Source organism: Pundamilia nyererei, unplaced genomic scaffold (assembly GCF_000239375.1).
Source record: "Pundamilia nyererei isolate P.nyererei 1_Seehausen unplaced genomic scaffold, PunNye1.0 scaffold00066, whole genome shotgun sequence".
NCBI lineage: Eukaryota > Metazoa > Chordata > Actinopteri > Cichliformes > Cichlidae > Pundamilia > Pundamilia nyererei.
Genome location: NW_005187467.1, coordinates 2,358,305 through 2,377,319, shown reverse-complemented (window position 1 = coordinate 2,377,319; position 19,015 = coordinate 2,358,305). Strand labels below are relative to the sequence as shown.

Here is a 19,015-nt window from a genome sequence, read left to right as displayed (position 1 = left end):
AGTGGTTCAGTTCAGTTAAAAATGGCCTGAAAGTAAAACATTTGTCTAAAATCTGAACTTCCTAACTAAAACCTTTTTTAAATGCCATGCCCTTTAAAGTTCAGTTCGTTCACATAGAAGTGGTGGTCTTTTTCTTTGTAATCAGTGTCACATAACCAACTTATTCTGTTTCTGGTAAAGTTTTATGAGACTGATTCCTCTTAAAATGATTACTGACTTGTAAATGATTGCCTAAATGTCAACATGGCACACTTTGATGCCTTTCATATCTTTGATCATAAATCAGACTGGGATGAATTTTAGCAGATTTAAAGACATAAAAGTCATATTTTACTGGTACCTGACCAAACGTTGGTGCAATTTCAAAAATTGTATTGCAAATAAACAAATACAGTGCTTAAATCTACTGTGCAATCTACTTTCCAAGGTGAAGGTGTTAGCCTCTTGTTGATCTGTGGACATCTGCCACATGCCAACCTTTTAACCTTTTGCAACAGCTTTAATGTTTATTTCAGTTTGATATTGTGTGATTAGCAGCAGAGAACTCAGTTTTCTGTGGATTAATGAAAACTTTGAGGAATGCTGTAAAATAAAATACCAATTAAAAACTTTTTTTTTTTCAAGTGACACCAAAAAAATACCAGTGGGTGTTATCAATGAGCAACATTATGCTATGGAATCAGAAGATGCTGAACCAGAATCAGATGTTGCTTCCTGTTAAAGGGAGTGTTTCCTTCACGCTATTACTTGTTTGCTTAAAGGGAATCGTTTGATTGTTGGGTTTTCTCTCTATTATTGTAGAGTCTTTACCATACAACAGCAAGTACCTTGTGGTGACTGTTGTTGTGATTTGGCGCTATATACGTAAAATTGAATTGAATTTAAAAAAAATCTTTAAGGTCACATCAGAAAGATTATCTTTTTCATTTACACTAATTTTAAGGATACCATTATATTTCTTTGTCTTCCAGTTACCACCAGTTCAACAGACAGAACTCATCGGAAGTTCGCCTGTCTTCCCAAGCCCTATTATGCTATCTCCTACATCCATGCCTCCAGCAGGAGTTCCTTTCATCCCCACAGAGTTTGATCCAACAAAGTTGGCAGCCGGTGAGAAATCTTCGCTAAATGCTATGGATTTTAAAATCTGTTATCTAAACCTAAGATTCAGTGGCAGTCAAAGTAGATTGTGTTTAAATTTAGTAAAAATCTATGCTGCATTTCTTTAAATGTTTTCTCTTTTTTTTCCTGCTGCAATTATACTTCATTTCTGTTTGAAAATCAATACAACCTTATCTTAAACTCTTTTGCAACAGGAAGTATAAAATCTCCAGAGATATCCACAGAAGATCCTAAAGGAAAGAAAGGTGCTTCTGTTGATGTCATGACTGCCAACCAGCTGGGGCATCCCACATCACCAGTAATGACCCTGCCGAGCCCTGCTATCATGCAGGGACACAGCCCGGGTATGCCACCTCTGCAACCGCCTCCCGGCATGACAAATCCTCATATGCCTCCTTTCCTCTCACCTCCAAGCATGCCACAAATGCCCCCGCAAATGATTCCAGGAGGACCCATGTTTCCATCAGACAGGTTCAGAATGCCCATGCCGTTCCCTCCTCGCGGTCCCCCCTTCCATCGACATCCTTCCATGGGACCCGAGAGCATAAATGACAGGGAAGGAAGGCAGTTCCGAAATGCGAGGCCTGGATTTGGGTGTCCACCTTTTCACAGAGGGAGGTGGTAAATGCAAGAGGACTAATGAACCTATGGAAAGGAGCGGGGTTTATGTGGAACCACTGTGACAAAGACTGCTGTTATCTTTGAGTGGTGCATCAAAAAAACTGTTTAAAATTGTCACTGCACCAGATCCCTTTCCCAGCGTCCAAAATGAAAAGGAATACACTATTTTGTGATGTGATACCAACTTCTTTAAGTTCATCAACCAAGAGATTTGTTGCTGTAAATAATGTAATTGCTTGTAGCTGTTTGTTATTTTTTTGTATACCTAAAAGTTGTGGAGTTTATGGTTGAGTCTTTAATTGGTAGGTGCAGGTACAAACAAAGGCAATGTCTGTATTTTTGAGCATATTCCTTTATCAGAGTTTTGTGTATGGAAGAAAATTATATAACATTTTTGGTATTTTGTTTTTAGTAGACTGCCTTTGTACTACGTTGATATTTAAGTCTTCACATGGAAAAAAAAGGTTGTCATGTGAATAATATTTCATTCCTGCCAGTAGAGGGTAGAGTACACCCTGTTTCCTAAGGTCACACCTTGTAGGATCATGTGGAGTGAATATTGAAGAGTTACTGCCATTTGATCATGTGATGTATTTCTGTTGATCAAACTTATTTTGTTAATAAATTGTCCTGCATGAGGGGGTTTAACATAACAGAAATTTCAGGACCCTTTGAAAGGCGCACGCAGATCCTGTGATATTTGTTTTAAAGGAGTTTGTTTCATACCTTGGCGCCTGTCTTATTATAACTGGTCACGAATTTGCAGATTTTAGCTATGAAATCTCGACAGTGATAATGACTGATGGTTGCTTACACTGCTTAAACCGAGTTCAGTCTCCATCACATATCACCTCGCATAGATTTGCTTACACAGAAAGACCTCCAGGCGCTAGACGCGTAAGCATTCTGCAATAAGGAGAAATGCGCAGAGATCTTTTTTTATGGTCTCCGGTTCTTATTATTTTCTTTTTGTACACCAAAACATTTAGTGGACAAAGTCACTGGACGCCGATTCGAAGCTGCACAGCCGATTGGCTGTGAGAAAACATAAGTGGCATTCTCATGATCCACTTGTACTCCGTCTCCAAGGGCCGTGGGCTCCGCCCCTCTCAGCGGTGTGGAAACAACACGCATGGTCCGTGGACAGGCAGACCTTGGAGAAGCGACTGGATTGTGAGACATGGATGGGCATTACCGGTGTGTGAAACATGGGAATTTCAATGTTAGAGCGCAAGCGGGCAAATCATGACCGAGGCGGAGACAGGTAAGGAGACCCGGCTTACCACGCCGTCCGCATCATTAGAAGGAAAAATCGGCTCGATATCCGATCAAACTCCCGCGTGGTCCTAGCGCCGTCTGCACGCATGATCGCATCACTCAATCATACAAGTTTATCAGTGGTGACAGACGCTGCCGCACTGAAGCTGGCGGTGCGGTCCAGCGGTCGAGCCGGGCAAGATGCGGCTTTTTTGTGCGCGGAGTGTTGATGCCCAATAATTCAGTCTCACCTCGGTTGTTTTGGGGGTGCAAACAGTCATGTGCTGTGCCTGAATGATGGGAGACACGCAGCTGGGTTAACATGCATGTCCAGCCGTTCGAGCCCAGTGTATGAATACACCAGCATGAACAAATTATGCAAGACGTGCAGAGCGGGCAAGATGCCCGCCTTGACACCTTGCAGGTTTTTGAGCACCTCCGTGGTCATTTGGACAGTTTCGAAAATGAGAAGCGTGTGATTTGAGTGCGGTACATTGTTGCATGAAGCACAGCACATCACTGATCCAGCGCTGTTTGTTGGTGTAATGAGACTACACCTTAGTAAACAGACCGTATGCAGGTGACTCAACTGAAAAGCGGCAGCTCATTTGTGTACTCCAATGACCTTATGTCACGTTTGTTGCAGCGTCACTGCCATAGACTGCTGCTGAAAGTGTTACTTCCTGTCTTGTCACTGTGTAGGTCTGTAGCCGCATCAGATTTCATATATATGGAGGGAAAATAGATAGATAGTGATTACTATTAATTTACAACTAGCCAACGTGTTTTTGCAGTTCATGCTATCAGGAGAAACATGGGCTCATAAAAAAATATCTCACCCTATTTGGTTGTGGTGCAGCTTCTTAGTCAGCAGCTCCTATGTCTTGCGAGCCAAGACACTGCCTACTGTGCAAGTGATTGAAGCACTTGTAAAGATAATACCAGCAATAACATCTTAACTGTTACAATACACAGCGGAAAATAACTTTTATAAAGACTGAAGTTACAGTAACAGGATGGCTAACAGTCATGTGTTGTTGCATCACTTGAAGTGCAGCTGAACCTTTGAACATCCAGGGTTTGTGAAGTACACTTAAATTCACAATTGCCACGACAGCTTATAAGCACATACATGCTGCAGACCCACATGCAAATGCAGTCAAGTTGTTGCAAGTATTAATGAGGAGGGAAAAAACGGATCAACTAGTTTTTGGGTATCAAAAAATGCTGAATGACATCCAATAAAACAAGCCCAAACCACATCAGGCATACATTTAGAGATGAAAGGTATCAGGAAGGGGAAACTTGATTTAAATACCACAGGGCTAGTTTTCAATGCAAATTATGCGCTTCTTTTTTGCCCTGTTACATGATGATAAACTAACACGATGATAACTGAAAACTAACACTGTTCATATCTGTCTTTGGAATTAAGTCAGTTTCAAAGGTGACAGAAGAAAAAATGTATCTTTAAATGTTCATAGAAGTCATTGTGGATGGATTTAAACACCACAGGTCTGTTCAGCATACCTCCAAAAGGAATAAGGTGGGTGCCCTTTGAGTTTTGTTTCTTCACGCAGTAGTTTTTAGTTAAAATTCCCATTATTTCTTGAGTTATCTCAATATTTAAAAGATCCTGCACATTTTGGGGGGTTGTTTGGTTTGTTATGGTGAGTACCTATTTGTGGATGGCCTAAAAGCTTAAAAAGGAGCAGGTTTCCCTACATGTGTTTGGAAGGTATTCTTCCAGTGTTTACAGAACCTTTCCATAACAATGAAAGTGGAGAACCACGGAAATCAAACGACCATCTTTATGAGCATCCAGCAGCTTGGCCTCAGGGTTTCCTTCGAAGTGGTAACTTGAGTGCAAGCTTGCATGTATGACATGCCTGCACAGAGACCTCACTCTTTCTCTGCCCCCTTATTTTTGTTGTAAAGTTGCACTTAATATTTCTCCCCTCTGGCTTGCGTCAACAGTTGTTAACTTTGCATCTCAAAGATCTCAAATGTTAGACCAGCATGAAGCAGTCCAACAACTCTGCTCATGAAAGAATCCCTGCACAGTTTTATGGTAATTTGTTGGCTTTTGGTACAATCCATGACTTTGTTCTTCATGCGTGTACAGAAATGTACTACCAAGCAAAGTTGATTTCTCGAGATGCGCATAATCTAACCCTCATAAGTGCTCTTTTTGAATTATTCATTTCCATCCCACTTGCACATAACTCTTCATTCATTTGCAAATTGGTGCAAAGTAAATACTGAAGGCAGTCTAGTGTTTTTTGCTTAGTGCCAAGTGAATAACATACAGAGATCAGTGTGATCATACTAACGCCAACCATTCACTGAAATGTAAACTTACTACTACCTTTTGCACTACAGTGGTTTGAATTGTAACTTCACAACCACGGCTGGATTTTTGTTAGATCACTGGTATCCCAGTGTTGGCTTTTCAAACAATCCATTTAAACAGTCAGCGAGTAGGAGAGGAGGCGTGTTGTGGAAATATTAATTACAGAAGTTAGACCACAACCACAGAGCTGGAAATCCTTTCCAAAGGGAAACTTATTTTATACTGCTAAGCCGCTGATTGTAGGTATTACAATGAGAGTATTGAGTTGAGCTAAAGCCTCAGTGCCATGTACACGCAGGAAAATATTACTAACAGCCATTACGCTGCTTATTAGCTTTTGGCAATAAAACAACCACCTCTATATTCCTAATTGCACATTGCTTGCAAGAATTGTAAAGCATCTGAACAAACTCCTGGCTTACATGGAGTTGTGAGTTTCTGTCAGTATCCTACTTGCTTTAGCAGAGTCCAAGCTCCCCAAATATTTAATGGTAGAACTACTGATCAGCACTTGATTGATCCATTGACTCTGAATGAGAATCAAATGGGAAACCAGCAACTCTGAACATGGATATATCATTTAAATTCTTGTTGAAAGGTAAAAAAGTTTGTCAAATGTGAGAATTTTCTTGCCTTCCGTTTTTCATAACGGAACGTTTAATGTTTTGAAGTTTAAGGTAAAACTTGAATCAGGTTGTTATACACAATTTTTTTTTTGTGATCTGACACTATTGTGTAACATTGATGTTGCAGCTGCAAACTCTGCTATCCAGAGTCTTGTGATAAATATGGTCTTCAGAGGCTGGTTGCCAGATTTATCTTGTGAGAATTATGTGCTCTAATACTCCATGGACCGACAGATTTTTATAACAGACTAAGACATATTTCACATTGCGGCCATATGCACAAGTGAAGTTATCCATTTTTTTTTTTTTTAATCCGTTGATCTCAAAATGTTTAGTACAACAGTTTTGAGTAGATTAATTAAGGACACCCATGCTTTCCAATCCACTTCTGTTTACATCCATGTGATACGGTGTGGCAGACGAGAGCTCGGCATTCCCTCGTTTCTCCTGACAGGACATCCGTCTCCATTAGAGAATATTATTAATATCCATCTTAGGATGGTTAAGAATGTTGCTCATTGTTTGCTACACGTGTAGTAATTTTATTCTAAATCTTAAGCATTGTACTTGAAACAACCTTTGAACCCCGTGTCTTCATATCACATGCATTTCGAAAGGTCTTTCATGTTTTTCTAATTTAACACAGATTCTCAGGAAGTTGCCGTGTATTCCTGGCTATGAAATGTCTGTTATGTTGAATTCCTAATATGCTGACAGTTTGCATTAGCTCGAGAAGCATCTAAAGGGCTTGCCAAGATTTGATCCCAGATGCTTCCAGAGGACAACGCCTCCAGCAGTGCTGCACATCAGTGTAACTGTGATGCACTCCATATACTGTGAGAGAAACTTGTGTTGTATTCCACTAAGCTTAGAAAGCAAGAAAACCAAAGGACTTTAACTTCCTAAGTTTTAGCTTCGAAAGTGCTGCAGAGGCATTTTGTATGACTGTAAGCCTGACCTCTAAGCACAATGAAAACGCAGGCTTCTCATAAATTATTACAGACTTAGATTAACATTCTCAAAGACGGCATGAATAACATTGTGCTTCTTTGTCAAATCAACTTCACAGCAAACAAGAGCTTCAGAAGCTTATTACCTTGTTATTGGGATATTATTGTGTACATGCAGTATTCAGTAGCGCCTTTAGTACGCGTTTTCCGCAATGGCTTTTGGAAAGATAAATGAGTATTTAAACATCGTGTTAAAGCTGTGTTCCTTCTATTTCTGAGCTGTGAGAAGAAACGTGTGACCAGCTGTCAAAAATGCACATGGCGATGATCATCAGCTTCACGTGGCTGATACAGCCTTGTGGTTTAGGATGAATAATAGATACTAAGTGCACAAAACTGCTGAGGCTATGAGTCACTTTGGGGTGATGGGAGTTGAGCTAACTTTAACACACCATTGGTCACAAAAAATAACTTTTCAGAGCCCCTTTTTGCTTGCCTTGGTTTGAATCTGCGTCGAATGCGCTTTCACCGGCATACAAAAACAATTGGTTGCCAAGGATATGCTTTCAAAGCTCCCTCAAAAAACATTTATTTGGTCACATGGAAGTTAATCTGTACTAAAATGTGGTAAGATGAGTCTAGGTCACATAAAGTACAAGTGCTTTATGTCGCTATTGGTGTTTTAAATGCCTCTAGTTAAGAGAAAGGTAGATTTTAGATAATTACTTGACTTTTAAACCGATTTATACATTTAAAATATTAATAATTTGCATGTTTCAGCTATCCAGTTGCTATTGCTTTTGCCTATATTTTTTTTTATCTTTTATGATATAATAGACATATTAAATGATATTCTGATTATTTTTTTGAAAGCTACCAGAATGTATTTAAAACATTTACATGAGCTTACACGTTTTATAGGCACAACTGTGTATGCTTTGTGTAACTGGCTTAGTATGTATCAGACTCTACAGAGCAATTTATAAAGACACTTTAAAATATTACTGGTATCTTTTAATAACTAATATTGGGGAGCCACCTATGCTGCATAGGATCAATCCCAACCAATCAGTTCCAGCGTTTTCTTTACACTCTAAATTATTTCTCTCTCTATACCAGCGTCTTTGAAGTCTACTCTTGAGAGGCAAGTCTCTGCTGGAGACCACTGGATCCTCCACTAATGATCTCTATCCAGGCTGGGCTTGCTACTTTCATGTCTTGCGTAACAGTTGCATTTTTTTCTCTTTAGATATCATTCGTACATAGTGCTCCTCTTCAGTACAATGGATCCACAGAAGGGCACGGATGAGGGAGGGGGTTGGCGTGATTGAGGAGACCTTCAAGAAAATAAGACAAACACTTAAACCCTCGTGGTGATGGATGTTCTTTTTAATGTTAATGTCAATTTGGTGGCTGAACCAAATCCTGCATATAGTATTAGACCCAGCGTGATGTGTGAACAGTTTGTATTTTTCAGAGTTGTTGATTCAACATCTTGAGTTGTGGGTAAAACTCATCCGTGTCTATTTGAAGGAAGACAATAATTGATGTAAGACAAGAAGGTATCTTGGCTTTGTAGTTTGTAGTGGTTGCTGTTTTTAATACACATCCATACTCGATTTGTTTAGCATTTCGTATAATATTGCAGATGCTGCTGAATGGCAGGCTTTGCCATTAAATTTTAGGCCTAGTCAGGAAGTCATACTACTGCAACCTAATAATAACAAGCTATAAGCTTGCATGGCCCTTCATGGAAATGAGTTTTTTGTGTGACCAGTAATGTTTTTGGTTGCAAAAGTATTAATGCAAAATGATGGTGACTTTAACTTCAAAGCTACATCACGTTGAATGACGCACCACTTCATGGTCCATTCAGAATTGCTATAATAAAGCAAGTGTCGTCAATTATTAACTGACCTTTATTTAAAGCTGTTGTGGGGAGCAGCGGTTTGATTTGGCTTGTTAGACATGTTGGGTTTCTTTGCCTTTAAAAAACGACACTGACTTTTGCCATGGCTTGAGGAATCAACGACCTCACTACGGAAGAAATTAGAATTTATGTGACCGAGTAACAGTTATAGCAGTTATGAAAAAAAACAAAAAAAAAAATCCCCCCCAAAAAAACTCATTGTCTTTGCAATCACATTCAAAACCCACCTTGGGGAAGCCATTCTCCAATTTAAATGAGATTGTTTTTTTTGTTGAAGACAAAGCACAGCTCATTACTAACACCACCCCTGCTGCGAAGCCTTGTGGTGACAGCATCCCCTGTTTTACTGGCAAAGTTAAGACACAAATTAAAGGGGGTGTAGGTAAATTTAAAAGGGGGGAGAGTCAGGGGCTTCCTTACTACCTGAATCCAGTTCTGTTTTGTTGAACATCCAATACATGTTTCTACTCTATCATTCTGATCTTGAACTTAACTATATCCTCACAAAAGTATTCCTGTGATTACTTTGCCTTCAGCTGATTTTTTTCCCCCTCTTGCTATGGCTGAAGGTGATTGGCATTGATTGTGGTTGGTTGTGACACCTGCACAGCATCAGCAGTCTGAAGTGCTGTTGTGGATCTGTACCCGTAGTCTCACCTGCCAAATTGCTCCAGCGGTATTGAATGTCCTGTCAATGTATTGGATGTCCAATTCAATCAGCATCCAAATTGAGTGCAGGCAGCGCTGGTTTTAATAGCCTTGTGCCAGTGATGAGAAAGCAGAGTATTTTGTTTATCTGAGCTCCATGCAAGCAGTCTACATTTCTGAAATGCCTGTGGTGACAGCAGAGGAGGATTCAGCATTAGCCTACATTTCACTGACGGATGCATTTATTGCAGTGCTGTCTTATTCATTTTTTTTTCTTTTTTTGGGGGCAGGGAGTAATTCCAATCTCATCTCATGTAACACAAATTTATTAAACTTTAATTTTATTCTCCGATGTTGTTTATTTGAAAAGTAACTTTAGATTTGTATTGGGATGTGGGTTTGATGGCCCGTTGTTTTTAAGCAATACTCTCATAATAACATCCCTAGTGTGTCATGTGTACTGAGATCTTTTCAAGATCAAATTCCACCTAATTGTTTGCTAATTGGAAAAACAATTAGTGCCACATGGTACAATTTGTGTGTCTAATGCTGACAAATTACAGGTTATGCTTTTGCATGCTAGAGATATTTTTCTCTATGATTAAAACTTGGTGGTTATGTTTATTATCATTATTATTTTTTTAATATTAGTGGCATAACCTTGGTAGAAGAGGAAGACAACACTGTAGGGCCATCCCCCCCCCCTTTTTTTTTTTTTAATTTTTATTTTTTTATTTTTTTATTTTTTTTACTCTTTCTAGACACACTAAGCTCTGTGAACTCTATGCCTCTTCTCTCTGTGACTGTTAGGGTGTCTATGCTCTCAGCTAGCTTGGGGCGTGTTCAGTTCAGTTCAGTGTGCATGCAAAGCTGCTTCTGAGGCGCATGATGCAGGCTGCAGCTGAGCAGACACTGCTCTGCCCTCGCTTCCCTGTCCTATCCTTTCTCTGTCCCCGTGTCCTCTGCCGGTTCCGTCATTTCAAAATGAATCCCACACCTCTGTCACTGCTGATGTGAAAGCCACACGACATCACTGGTGCTATGACAACAGCAAGTCCTGCCTCTCTCACATTCACAAGTGCATTGTGGGCTGTCAGTGAATATACCAAATTACAAACTGCAACAGAATAACTGTGACCTTTCAGCCTTCATTGGCTTAGAGGCACACATTAATTTCATTTTCTGGAATTTTGTTATAACGAATCTTCAGACTCCTTTATCTTTGGCAAAATGAAAGTGAAATTTACATTTAGGCTTCTGATCAAAATCAAAAATGAGCAACACAGGCCTGAATCTGACTGTTCTTTGTCCCATTAGTTTGTTCCCAATAAACCGTTCTGCAGCATATAGTGTAAATATCATGCTTCCTTAAAGGGAGTGGAGGGGCAATTATAGAGGAGGAGAGGGAGGAACATGCATTCCTGTTTGTAGTTTAGGGGGTTGGAATTATAGAGTGAAGAGGGAGCAACAAGGGAGGGAGTAAAGAGTGTGAAAGAGTCAGCTGGAGAAGGGGAGGGGGTACAAACGGCACTCCCTCTCTCCCTCAGTTCTTCAACTCATCCTTGGATACAGGAGTCAGTCTGCTGTGGACTTGCAGGAGGAATACCAATCATCACCTCATTTATATTTTGAAATATCCCTCTTATTGGTGCATCAGATTTAACTGGAGGAAGAGTAGAATTATAACTTCCATGAGAACATTAAGGTAAGTCACTAGTTGTGCATTTTCTGTGCCATGCTGCGTGTTTGGTAGTTGGTTAGGAGATAGAAAAGGCAAATTGCTCTTTACCCTCAAGCTTCCTACTTTCTAAAAGTGTTGCTAAATATCAGCAGTTCAAATGTCACACATTTTCTGGTAGGTTTCAGTAGTTAAATTGGTCAGATGCAGCCAGCTCTCTCGTGAACCATATTGTTCCCTCCTGAGATGTGTAATTTCAGGATTTATTAGCTTTGACTGCAATATTCTCATTAGTGTCCACTCGTTTTTGCATTCCCATTCTTCCAGCAATTTAATATTATATTAAGTTGTAACCATACCCTGAGGCCCCGTAGCCTCAGGGTATGGGGATTCCTCAGTGTATGTACCTGTAGTAATCCTGTGTATTGCAAACTTTAGGCAATAAGGCATTGTGTTATCCACTTCACTCCTAGATGCAAACAATGCACCCTGTGTCTGTGTCATTGTAATGACAAAGCAGTGGTGGTGGTGGCAGGTTTGTGATGCTGACAAAGGGAGATGATGAATTGCAAATGTGAGAGATGTCCAAAGCCAAGGAGAATTCCCAGAGCGCATCACGGGGGGGAGTGGGGGTGGGGGGGCTTTACGTTGTGAGTTCATTTAAAACCCGAACTTTGTGCTTGAAAGCTGGTTGTGACTCCTGCAGTGGGGAGAGGGCGAGAAATGGTCATCTGGTGTTATAGTTATGGTAATGTATTGACTGTTCCCGGCTTAGCAGGACAGGGGGTCCGATTCTGGTCTTCAGGCTTGTAAATCTTGATGATGCTCCTGTTGTGATTGGAGGAAAGCAGGCTTCGAAAAACACAAACTCTGAGTTCCTGTTAAAAGCTTGACACAAAAGTCACATGCAGTGTCCTCAGTCTAAATTTGTCTTAACAAAATTATTCTCAGCAGAGGAAAATAACCACTGATTGGTTTGCGCAATCTTATGCGATAAGCTTCACTTAATTAAAAGTTATTACCGTGTGCCATGAAACAAGGGTTATATTGTAGGTTTACAGGCTAAGAGTTCATCTGAGATCACGTGGTATTTCAGATACTAAGCTCATAAGATTTCAACTGAACTATTTGAGGCAGAATTCAGCATGCTGGAACTTGCTCTGCCACAACTCAAATTATTTTCAGTTTGCAGTTTTATGTGCATAAAACTTTGTTACCTTTCAAAGGGACTAGAGCATGTACTTACGATTGCAGGTATTTTCTTTCCTGGTAGTCACAGAATGTTGGGTTTGCTATTCAGTTTACTTATAAGCCTGAGCTAGGGTAAGAATAATATATACATATGCACTTTTTTCTTCTATAGCATTTAGAAAAGCAAGTATACAACTGTTTATAAAAATAAAAATTAACCTAACGTCGGTGGAATTTGTGCGACATCCCACAGTCTTTAAAAATAGAAGCATACTTTGATGCCTCCATGAGATTGAATTACTGCTGGGCTGTCATAATAAACACCATTTACATCCCACTGAGCTTTGTGAAAGTACATTGTATCTGCTGTCGGTAAATGTAACCTAAGGTGCAGTCAAAAAATAAATAAATCCTTCAATATCCATTAATATATGAAACCTAATGGGTGGAGGTGCTGTACTTTACCTGAAATTTGACTTTCTAAGTGACATGCCACAGGCTGATAAAGGAGGCTTGTGCTGGAAATTGTAATCAGGGATGTTTGGAGGAAGTGGACAGATTTCAACCAAGCTTTGTGTAGTCATGTGTGTCAGGACTGTGCTCAGTTCTGCCTCACTGCACAATGCAACACAGTGGGGACCCGGGAGCTTCAGGGGTGTTGTGGTGAAGGTGGAGCTTGGGAATGACTTCATGGGCTGTTTTCACAGATACATTGGTGTCAGATCTCCTCATTGTGTTTAAATTGTATAGTAAAGTCTTAAAGAAACACAGCAGCACTTGCATAATATTGAGAATGTTATTTTGGAAATCCCAAAAAGTTGATTCTGTTCATCTGGATGCAGCGTTTTCAGTGGGAGAAACGTTTTGTCACTCATCCAAGTGACTTCTTCAGTTTCCACTGAAAACGCTATGTCCACATAAACAAAATAAAGTTTTTGGGATTTCCTTAACTGGATGATTGAACATGCATCAAATGTTATTTTGGAAAGTTTTTCTTCGCTCAGATGAACTTGCCTTTTCCTAGTGTACCAGTATTAGACACACTATTCCATCTGTTTGGAACACAACCTGAAATGTGCATTCCCTGCTCATTAATATTGAAATCAAAATGATGGAAATGGGTCTTGACTCTGACCCAGATGTGATATTGAGTGGGGTTTGTACTTCTGGTGCAATATAAAAGGAAACGCACCATACTGCAGCGTGCTTAGTATTCCCACTCACTGACCTGGAAGCAAAGGATTGGGTGAGTGAGAGAGCCTGAGTGCAAAACATTGTCCCCATGTTTTGGTTCCCCACTTTGTACTATCTTTGTACTTCATATTATCTCTGTGCAGACTTTTAGCGTTCTTGTGCATATAGTTTACTTTTATAAAAGTTGTGTAAAATTTCATATAATCACTAAAGTTTTTTTTTTGTAATCTTCCAGATGTTTTCATACATCAACCCGTCCCAGTCATCGGTTGGTAATACCTCCTGGTGCATTTACAGATTTGTCACACCAGATAATGTTTTGCTAACCACTGGGTCCCGTCATTGATACTGTCGATCGCAAATCTATCATCGTAAAACTGTCAAGAACATTTGTTTCTTGTGTCCAGGGGAAATGGCTGGGTATGTTTGGAGTCGGAGTGTGGAGGAGGACATTGGAAGTCTGGAATGTGAAGCATGTAAGACAGAGTACTTTTGATGCTCCATGTACTAGGGGGAGACCTTTTCTCTGACAGTGACGGTTACAGGATATGAGAAGGTCAGCTCGTGTATGTGCTGATTGTGGTTTAAATATTTTGTAACAGCGGCTCAAACCTTTTTCATAAAAAAAGAATTTGCCGTTTTCATCCCAGATTCACACTTGTGTCACAAACTGTTGAGTCTTGATCTTGGATTTTTGTTTGATCTGCCTATCATTAACGTTTCCCCAGCTTCTGATCCAGTTCCACATTATCAAGACTAAAGTTTAAATTACTCTTCAAAAGATTTGCTTTTTCTTGATTGGGTACAACACTTTTATTTTTTTTTAATTTTCACATATCAAACAGCAGATTATAGATTTTAGAAAAAATCCTTTCAGATATTAGCGGAAATGTAAAAGAGCTTTTTCAAATGCTCTGATACAGTCCTAAATGATTACTACACGAAATGAGCGTTGCTTTAGAGATTCAGAGAAGTGAAAATAAATGAAGGGATGAAGGCAGGAGGAACATTTGGAAATATTGATTTAGTTAAAACAAATGGATATAAAGTGATTTTAATAGAACACTTCATATGAAACAAAAACAATCACTTCCACAAACCTGTGTCGTCGGTCCCCCACCCCGCATGTCATAACAGTTGTCCACAGCTTAGTTACGCCTTCCACTAACAGCTGTTAAAGTACTGTTAAAGTAACTTCAAAGGTTGTTAATGAGGAGGCAAAGAGCCATGAGCAGGAAGTGATCTTATGGCACCTTAGCTGTGAACCTCTACACAAGCAAATTGCTGCTATTAATGGAGGTGAAAGTATTATGACCTCACAAGATCTTGCACCTACAATGAATTTGGACAAATGTAGGATAATAGATGATAGTTTCTATTCTCTGGGCGTTTTATTACACCTCAAACTCTGGTCGTCATTTTGACAGATACTGTGGAGAAAAAGACGAGACATTAATTTTTCATAAGTTTGTTTTTATCTGTGACCACAGAACCGTATAAAGTACTCTTAAGTCTACAGAGTGGACAAAAGACATGTTGACCCAATAAAACCTGCAGTTTATGCTGTATGCAGCTTAAACATCAGCAGAAGAGTTGACCTCTGCACATGGCATTGAGGGACAAAGGTGCCACTAGGCTAAACAATACCAGCTGCTGCTCAGCAACAGGCTCACAAAAGCATAGCGTTTCTTTTAAAACGACACAGCTCCGGGTCATTGCTGTATCCACATTTTGCAATCAAGAATGATTTATCGACAAAATCCTTTCCACTGAGTGGAGCTCACTTGCATCAAACTAGCTCTGCTGGCGTTCATAATTCGGCTTTGTATGTTCTGGCATCCTTCGAAGGGTTGCTCTCCTACATTAAAAATGCTCCATAACACCCAGCCACCTGAGCCTCTTGTGACAGGGTCAGACAGGTCACACACAGCAGCCTCACGTGCCCCGCCGTACTCTGAAACACATAATCAGATCAGCAGCGAATGAAAATGACTCCGTGGCTTGGCTGGTGATTTGTTTTTGCTGAAATGTTGCTTCACCTGCTGCTTTGTCAATGCGGCTGTTAAAGCCATACATGCTCTATTTGTTATTTTAGAGGTAAATTTTGAATAAAGCTGCATAAAAAGTGTTTTGGCCGATCCTGTCTAACCTGATTTGTTTTTTTTCATGATGCATTCAGCAGTGTTAGCAAACAAAGTTGAGCTGCTTTCCATATCACTGAAAGCCCCTCTTTTCAGTTTGTTTGCTATTTAATGTTTCCAGGGTTACAGATTACAGTTGGAAATTACTCTTTGAATATATAACCATAGTATATTGTTTTAATCTAAGCTGTTAAATTACTTTTAATATGTATGGGTTTTTTTTTCTGGCACAGGAACCTTTTGAAAATGGATGCAAGCTCTTGTAATACCAAATTTCCCTCTGGCCTAATAGAATCTTGAATACAGTTGAGCCCACTCGAGAGCAGAAAATGAGTCATGAGAACAAGGGTTTGTGTTTAGTGCTTCCATTTTCAAAGACACATATGACTCTATATCAGTTGGGAAATGTGAGCTGTCTTAAGTGCAGTCTTTCAGTAGTTAAACCCCCTCCTCTTGCTGCATACAGCTACCTGTGTTATTATCTCTGGAGACCAGAGTGTTCAGATTACAGGGTTTTGTGTTGGAGCTTGTTACTGGTTGGGCCTGGCTTGTTTTTCCTTTCACAGTTGTACCTAGGTCAAATGGCAGGAATGTGTTGCAGGACTCCAAACGGCTTTTTAACAGAGATGTTTATCATCACATTTTGTCATATGTCTTTACGTAAGCCTTGCTTTTTTCAAAAATGCACTGTAGCCATTGATTTTTTTTTTTTTTTTGAGACTTAGCCTGATGGAGGTGCACGTCAGAACTGCAGACTTCCTAATAAACAGTCTGTGTTGATGTAAGAATAGTCCAGATGATAGTCTGATGAGTTCACAGTTAGTCACTGACTGTCCTGTGTCTGGCGTCCAGCACTCACTTGTTGGGCAGCTCCTGCAAAACCAAATGAAATATTTCCAGTAGAGAGAATGATGCTGGTGTGAATTATTTTTCACTGTGTGCTACATGTGAGAAAAGAAGACTTTAGACAAATGACTCCTGGCATGAAGGTGTTTCATGGTCTTTACCTTGTTTTCAAAGACCTTAAGTTGTATTTTGACCATGGGGCAACAACTTGCATGATGTCTGAAAATGATGCAAGCGGCTTGAATTTCATTCCTTGAGGACCTAAAGGGGGGTGGAGGGTTGAGACAATTTCCCCTCATACCTGTTCCAGCAGGCCCAAGAATTTGTATAAGAAGGACTTCAAAGTGGTCTTTAATAACAAAAGGAACTTAAATCTACCAGTCACATATTTTAGGGATGACAGCATTCCACACAACAGGTCATTCAGTGTAAAAACAAGTCACTGCTCCGAGAAGAGTTGATTCTGGCATAAATCACATTGCATGATTTTAATGTTCCAGTACAGTCCTGTGGTTATGAGGGATACATTTGAGATTACCATAAGTGCTGACATTATCAACCGAGTTGAAAGTGTACACTTAATGACTCTCTCTGACTTTTTTGTAGTGTAAAAAATAGAATACAGGCTGCCTGCGTATCATTTCCAAAAAAGAACTGAAAACCAGAAGATCACCACAGCCCATCTTAACTGAGCTCTGGACCATTTAAGAAGAAGGCAGATGTGTTTCTGCATTTTCTTTATAAAGTTTCTTTATTTCTTAAATGATATTTTGTACTCTAGATTATGAAATGTCCCATTTTATTTTCTTTTTTTACAGTTTTAAGATGAGAAATCTTAACCATACTGTCAAAGCATAAGCCAAAAAAGTCACCAGGTTGAACTGTGGTTCAGGCAGCATGGGAAATCACTTTCTCACGTGGATTGCCCACTACAGAGTTCAAACCTTGTGTTTTGCTTTTGCATGTCATTATAGTAAAGTTACCCACCCCTTGATAATCCTGGAACCACTTTAATTTTTGAAAGTCTCCAGTGGGAACTCTTTAGATTTGGTTGATCTTTTATGGGATCACCAAATTCTGATCATCCAGTGGAATTAACTTGTGATGTGTGTTAGTCTGTATTTCTAAAAGAATCCACTGGGTGTATGCGATGGGATTTTAGCGCCCTAAAATATCTTTTCCAGCCGTGGCATTTCTTGCTCATGTATTAATAAAGAGCTGATGATGGATTCTGTGCGGCAGCAGCATTGCAGCTTCAGAGAACATTGTGTTTGGGAATTGAGGCCATTTAAAAGTTGTATTCAGATGTTCTGGTAGCTCCAGTGCAATTAAATTTAATAATCCTGCGTTTTCATTTTTGAACAATGCATTCTTAAAAATTTAGTATAACATTTCTCTGGGTCAGCCATTTAAATTATGTGTTTTGCTATACCAGGAGCTTCAGTGTAAATCATGTTCAGTAGGAATCTGTGTTGTGTCTTTTAAACAGTGCCAATAGAAACTTGCTGACTGTTCTGTTCCCTTTTCAACCTATTTATGGTCTTGTGGCAGAGTGATTGGTGGCCATGTATTCTGCTGAGAATTTATCTTTTTCTTTAAATCTGCTGATTTGTTAGGAGATGAGTTGCATTTATTGCAACATTTGGTTTGGTTTGGTCTCATGGATTTGGCTGAATATTCATTTTGTACATTTTACTTCCAATTTCACTCATAAGTTTAAGCGTACAGATATAGATATGTAAAGATAATGTGTTGTGTGGTCACGGTAATGCATAACTTTGTTGCACTTCTATTGTAGTCCAAATTAATCAGTAACGTTTTTGGTCCAACACCTGGCTCCTGAACTTCAGGGATTAACAAATGAGATTCCTGGGTTCCAGCGAGATCCATCTGCATCACTTGTAATTTAGTTCTGGTCATTTTGCCATTTTACATACACAATAACACATTTGTGCTACAAATAGCAGAAACTTCAACCATTACAAGGTGGACATTTTTCTCTCCTCTTCTCCATTTTTAAAAATTAAGGTTATTATGTAGGAATGCTACGTGAAAAAACTCCAGAAGTGGTCCACAGTATATTGTAGTGCTTGCATTTTGTGAGCAATGCTTGTATGCCTCAGTGAATATCATTTCCTGTAACAACTTTGGTGTTTTGTTTTTTTTCATAGTTCTTTCCCTCCTGCGTTTCCGCTCTGTTCTATTTTGTACCAAATGGGATTAAATGAAACAGCCAACACACTGCAGAGTTATATAAAAGATGAATGTAGTTGTGTAAAGTTCAAACATGGTACACTGCAGTACCAGTGAGGGTTGATGAGTGGACAGAATAAGGAGGGAGGATAAGGATCACAACGTATATAAAACGGGGTCAACTTCCCTCCTCACAGTAAGCCTGAGGGCAGCACCAGAGGGTTGGGCTTATTTGCTTATTTGCAAAAACACAGGACCCCCCCCC

General features: G+C 39.6%; 2 protein-coding genes across 2 annotated transcripts in view; both read left to right on the top strand.

The window, feature by feature from the left end:
- The window catches only part of LOC102201338 (splicing factor, arginine/serine-rich 15-like), a 28,037-nt gene extending 25,613 nt beyond the window's left edge, over positions 1-2,424 (top strand). Inside the window, exons 17-18 of the mRNA XM_005735997.1 lie at positions 972-1,110; positions 1,317-2,424. Of these exons, the coding sequence (XP_005736054.1) occupies positions 972-1,110; positions 1,317-1,747 (570 nt within the window). The 3' untranslated portion in view covers positions 1,748-2,424. The remainder of the gene's footprint in view (positions 1-971; positions 1,111-1,316) is intronic.
- Positions 2,425-2,857: 433 nt separating this feature from the next.
- LOC102201051 (T-lymphoma invasion and metastasis-inducing protein 1-like) overlaps positions 2,858-19,015 on the top strand; it is a 42,047-nt gene continuing 25,889 nt past the window's right edge. Inside the window, exon 1 of the mRNA XM_005735996.1 lies at positions 2,858-3,007. The gene's annotated coding sequence lies outside the window, so the exon portion shown is untranslated. The remainder of the gene's footprint in view (positions 3,008-19,015) is intronic.